Consider the following 5245-nt stretch of genomic DNA (forward strand, 5'->3'; position numbering starts at 1 on the left):
CCAGCTGAGGCCAAATGTAAGTGTACGTTCATGTATTATGCCTATTCAATTATCAACACAACAACTATATTAGTACTTCCTACATCAACTTCATTCCAATGGGCAACTAAACACTCCCCCCACACTTACATGTCACATAAATATTGACGGTGTCTATATGATCATTTTGTAAGTTGGAGTTTTCAACTAACACAATAGAGACGAGTTGAGATATATAGATGCAGTATCAAAATTGAAGTCCTTACTTTCGAGCTGAGGCCAAATGTAAGTATATATTCATGTATTATGCCTATTCAATTATTAGCACAACAACTATGTTAGTACTTCCTACATCAACTTCATTTCAATGGGCAACTACACACTCCCCCGACACTTACATATCACATAAATCTTGAAGGTGTCTATATAGGTGTCTATATGATCATTTTGTAAGTTAGGAGGTGACGAGGTGTGAGAGACTGGCTATCGACGGTTTTAGGAGGGGTAGAGGTAAGCTGAAGAAATATTAGAGGGAGGTGATTAGGCATGATATGGTGCAGTTACAGCTTACGGAGGACATGACCCTTGGTAGGAAGGTGTGGAGGACGCGGATTAGGGTAGAGGATAGTGAGTAGGAGTTCGTCTTTAATAGTAGAGAAGAGTGCTCTGTCTGCATCAGGAGTTTTCTTGTTATCTTGTGGTTGTCTGATTTCTGGTATTAGCTAGTTGTATGTTATCTCATTTTATTGTGTGCTTTTATGTTTTTTGTTTGTTATACTATTATCTGTTTTGAGTCGGGGGTCTATCGGAAACAGCCTCTCTACTTCATCCGAGGTAGTGCTATGGTCTGCGTACACATTTCCATCCCCAAAACCCACTATGTGAGAATACACTGGGTATGTTGTTGTTGTTGTTAGTGTTCAACAAACTCAAAGGAAACGAGTTGAGGTATATATATGTGCACTATCAAAATTGGTCATTACTTTCCAGCTGAGTTCAAAATTAAGTGTCTGTTTACGTATTATACCAATTCAAATACCAACATAACAACTATATATCACTACATCCTACATAAACTTACTCACCAATCTAGTAGATACAGTACTGCGCTCATTCATATACCCTGGAAACAATGTTTCAACAACCATAGCATTAACACCAGCAGCAATATGTTCACCAGCAGCTTCACCACCATCCGCCGCCGCAGCGGTAAGTGCTTGCTGAAAATCAACACCGCCAATCAACGTAAGTCTACCTAAATCATTCTCATAAGTTCTCAAACACGGTATACTTTTCTCGGCACCGTTGAAATCAGCTACTGCTTCTAGAATCTTCTCCTCTGTTATCGGCTTAAATGGCTCCTTCTCTGGATGAGCCAAACAGGAAATTGACCGGCTAAGGTTACGGAAACGGCTTAAATGGCTTATGTAAGCTGCGCCGATTGGGGAATTGGTGTCCGGTGAGACAAAATTGGGTGGAGAAAGAGGGAGAGTAAGTGTGAACGCCGCCATTGTTGAGGGAATTCTGTGGCGGCTAGGGTTTTTATTTCAAAATTCGGCGGGTTCTGGCGAGTTAATTAGTTGGGGGTGACGTGTGAATAGTGACCGGTAAAGTAGTTGTGAGGTTTTAGATTACCCTTCATTTTAAAAAAAAAAATAACTATTTTTCTTTTTAATTCGTTTAAAAAAAATTATTTTTTAAATAATTTTTTAATTTCAAAATTTCGACATAACCTATTTAATATCGGACATTTTGATATATTTTATACATCTTTAATTTAAGACGATAAGATTCAAGAGTTTTTTTTTGTCATTATTCTTAAAACGGAGCGAGTAGAAGTTACGAAAACAACCTCTTACAGAAATACATTAATCTTACCTTAGATATATACCATTCTTTGGATTTTGAATCATTAAATAAGTTGGTCTTATATAATCTCGTGACCTAAGCAAATTGAATTGAAGTATTCTCTATGTGTCAATTTATGTGATACAGTTTGAATTTCGAGAGATTAATTTTGATTGTGAATTTGGTCAAAATTTCTAGAATATTTTGAAATGAAATCTATATCTACTATGAGTTGTTTGTGTTTTCTATTTTAACTATCATCAATTATTTATAAAAAAATATCTTGCAGCTGACTAGATCAAGTGTTGAATACAATCGGCAAAAGGCGTGTGACCACTTTATTTGCCTATAAAGTTCAATCGACATGGCAGTGGACCCATTAATTTCAACACGTGTTTTTTTTTTATAAATTGTTGCTACTTTCTTTTTTGAGGAAATTTTAGGAATTGCAATCCGTGGACTAATTAATTTCAACACGTGTTTTTTTTATAAATTGTTGCTACTTTCTTTTTTTAGGAAATTTTAGGAATTGCAATCCACTTTTTACCACTCTCTTTTTTTTTAGGAGGGGGAGGGGGGGAGTAGCTACAATAGAGCTAGCAAGAGAATATACTGGCCTAGAACTAGTTAGAAATAGTCTTTTTAAAGAACGGGTGTTGTCACACCCCTTTTTTAACCGAAAAAAAAATGATTTTAAGTTCGAAAAGGTTTTATTATTAAGTGAAAAAATGAAGATTTGTTCTGAAAAAAGATTATTTTTAATTAAATCAGAGTCGCCACTTGACATAGATCGGGTGTGCCAAGTCACCTTTGGAAATCCTTTTCAAAACGATTTGACTCTTAAAACTAGTTTGCGAACAGAGATTCCGGCTAAGGAATTCTATTGACCGAGGGGAAGGTGTTAGGCACCCCTCGATCCCGTGGTTCGACCATGATCGTTTGGTGGAGCGTATCGGCTAATTTGACACTACGAATGTATAAACCACACAAAACATATAAAAACAAACAAAACAAAAATAATTCAAAATATAGTGTCCAGTCCAATTTATACAATCCCAAAATAGAAAAATGCAGAAAAGTAAACCTATGCTAACCTACACTAATCCTAAACTACGCTCCCATTCTTTACCCAAAGCCTCGGGCCTTGATCACGAGCCTCCTTTGCGTACATGATACTTCGAGGCATTCCCCGATGAATAAGTACAGTATAACCTCAAGGCATTCCTCGGCGAATGAATACATCTTCAAATCTTGTGTGATAAAGTAGAAAGAACTGTTCACACGCACATTCAAACATTCAACAAAACACCATTCCTAAAATTTGCCTACCCAACTTAGCATTTGCCTACTAGATTCAGTTTATCACAGTTCCAACAAATTCAATATAATCGAAGATCCAAAAATTAACACGAATTCACTTTATCAATTTCAATTTCGCCCCAAACAACAAATTTTATTTCTCAAACGAGATACCATTACACCATACAAACCATAATCAAGGGACCAACCACGAATCAAAACAAACACGGATTCATCATCAACGGGAATCAAACCAACACACGATATTTAATCCAACACACCAAATATAGTAAACAATGAAATGAAAGAAGAAAAGAGTAGAATTGGACCTCAAAATATTTTGATTGACTTAAGAAGAGAAATAAGAGTCGTTCTGAAGCCTCGAAGAATACCACAATCCCGACTATGATCTAACTCCAACACGATAGTCTTCAAAATCCAATTCAAAACCCCAAAACCACGACAAACAGTGAACCCAAAAATCAAGAATCACAAGAAAACTACATGCCCGGAGCTTAGGTGAACTCGGACAGTTGCGAATATCAACGAGCAAGGCTGATTCTGGTGACTTTTAGTGTTTTTCGGCCGAGTTAGCCTAGAAACTGGTACAAGGACGATCATGAATATGAACATTTTTTAGTATTTTGGATGTAACCTCGGAGGTGTACGAGTTGAAGTGTTAAAAAAGGGGCTCCAAACCGCCCCTAAAAATACTCCATGGGTGCCTATTTGCCTACTTGGTTACTAAAGGGCCTTTTTGTCATTTTATCTTTTTATTTGTAAAGTACTATAAATAGAACAATATAGGATTTTAGTTCATTAGTTTTTGTTGGATATTGTTGAAAGAACACATCTCTTGAGAGAGAGGGTCTCTAGGCCTAAACTAGGACATGAACAAGTGTGGATTCACTTGTGATTGTGTATTGCTTGGAAACATTGGTGCTTGAGAGGTGGAATCCCTCTTGTGTCACGTAAGAGTGTAGTGTTGCTATTGTAAGTCTTAGGGGTCCTTAGATTTAATACATCTTTGGGTTCTTAACCTTGTAATAATGTATGTCTCACTTCCTATCTTTACATATCATGTACTAGTTGTGTAGTCTAGTGAACCGTTTGGTTCTTGTTGTTCTTCTAATCTTGTAACCGTTGGATTGTTGCTATTGTAATGTTGTTCCTCTCGTTATTGTTGTTTATCTCTTGTTGTTGTTAGTGTTTTTGGTATCATTTACACCTTGTTTCTTGATGTTGTTGGGACCGAGATTTGGTGTTTGTTGAGCTCTCGGGTTTCCCTTTGTTTGTGGACTATTTTTTGCTTATTTTTTATACGTACCAAATTTGTACCATATTAGAAACCACCAGAAAAATAGAGAAATTTGGGGATTTAGGAGTTGGGTCATCCGTTTCAGCGTTACCCAAAATGGGAAGGAGATGATGAACTCCGACGAGCTCAGAAGGAATAGAACTAGAAAATCATATCAAATTCGGAGCAGTGATGATGCTTTTTCTAGCGATGAATCGCCGGAACAGTCTACCACCACCAGTTCTCTCTCTTTCCTTATTTTCACTCTTTCTTTCTCCGATCTATCTCGCCCTTCACTCGATTCTCAGTTCCCTATCTTTCCCACAGGTGTATGTGTTATTCCCCCCCTTCCGATGGTGTGCATATGAACTGTGGGATGTGCTTCAATGGAGTGTGTCAATCTCGTGAGAAGAAGACGAGAGTCGGGTCTCTGTGTATGTATTATTTTCTCCCTCTCTTTCGAATCCTCACTCTCTCATGGTGTATGTTCTCGTGAAGGTGTATGAATGGAGAAGATGATGTTGCCCCCCCCCCCCCCCCCCCCCCTCTATTTGTTGTCTTGTATGTATCAATGAAAAACCAAAAAATGGAAAATCCCTTTTCTGTTAATGAATTAGACCATCCACCCATATTCTCAAAGTAGGGCCCCCCTCCTTTATTTTGTGTCTTTGTGAATTGGTTTCCATCTTGAATAAGACGTGAGGGATACGGGAATTGGAGGTGGGGTAGGTTGTTAGGATGAGGTGTAAATTTGGTTAGAATAGGATTAAAACAAGATAGAATTTGTTAGAGATTATGTTAAGTGTTGTTATTTTTTTTTGT

The 5245-nt window shown here is 37.4% G+C and overlaps 1 protein-coding gene across 1 annotated transcript; it reads right to left on the reverse strand.

Annotated features, from left to right (window-relative positions):
* Nucleotides 1-1064: 1064 nt before the first annotated feature.
* LOC124897609 lies at nucleotides 1065-1599 on the reverse strand (the record flags this gene model as incomplete). Its single annotated transcript, XM_047410624.1, is given in 1 exon segment — nucleotides 1065-1599. A coding segment is annotated over 1 exon segment (426 nt), but the record flags the coding sequence as incomplete, so codon positions are not given.
* Between the last annotated feature and the right edge of the window lie 3646 nt (nucleotides 1600-5245).

The sequence above is a fragment of the Capsicum annuum genome, chromosome 4 (assembly GCF_002878395.1).
Source record: "Capsicum annuum cultivar UCD-10X-F1 chromosome 4, UCD10Xv1.1, whole genome shotgun sequence".
NCBI lineage: Eukaryota > Viridiplantae > Streptophyta > Magnoliopsida > Solanales > Solanaceae > Capsicum > Capsicum annuum.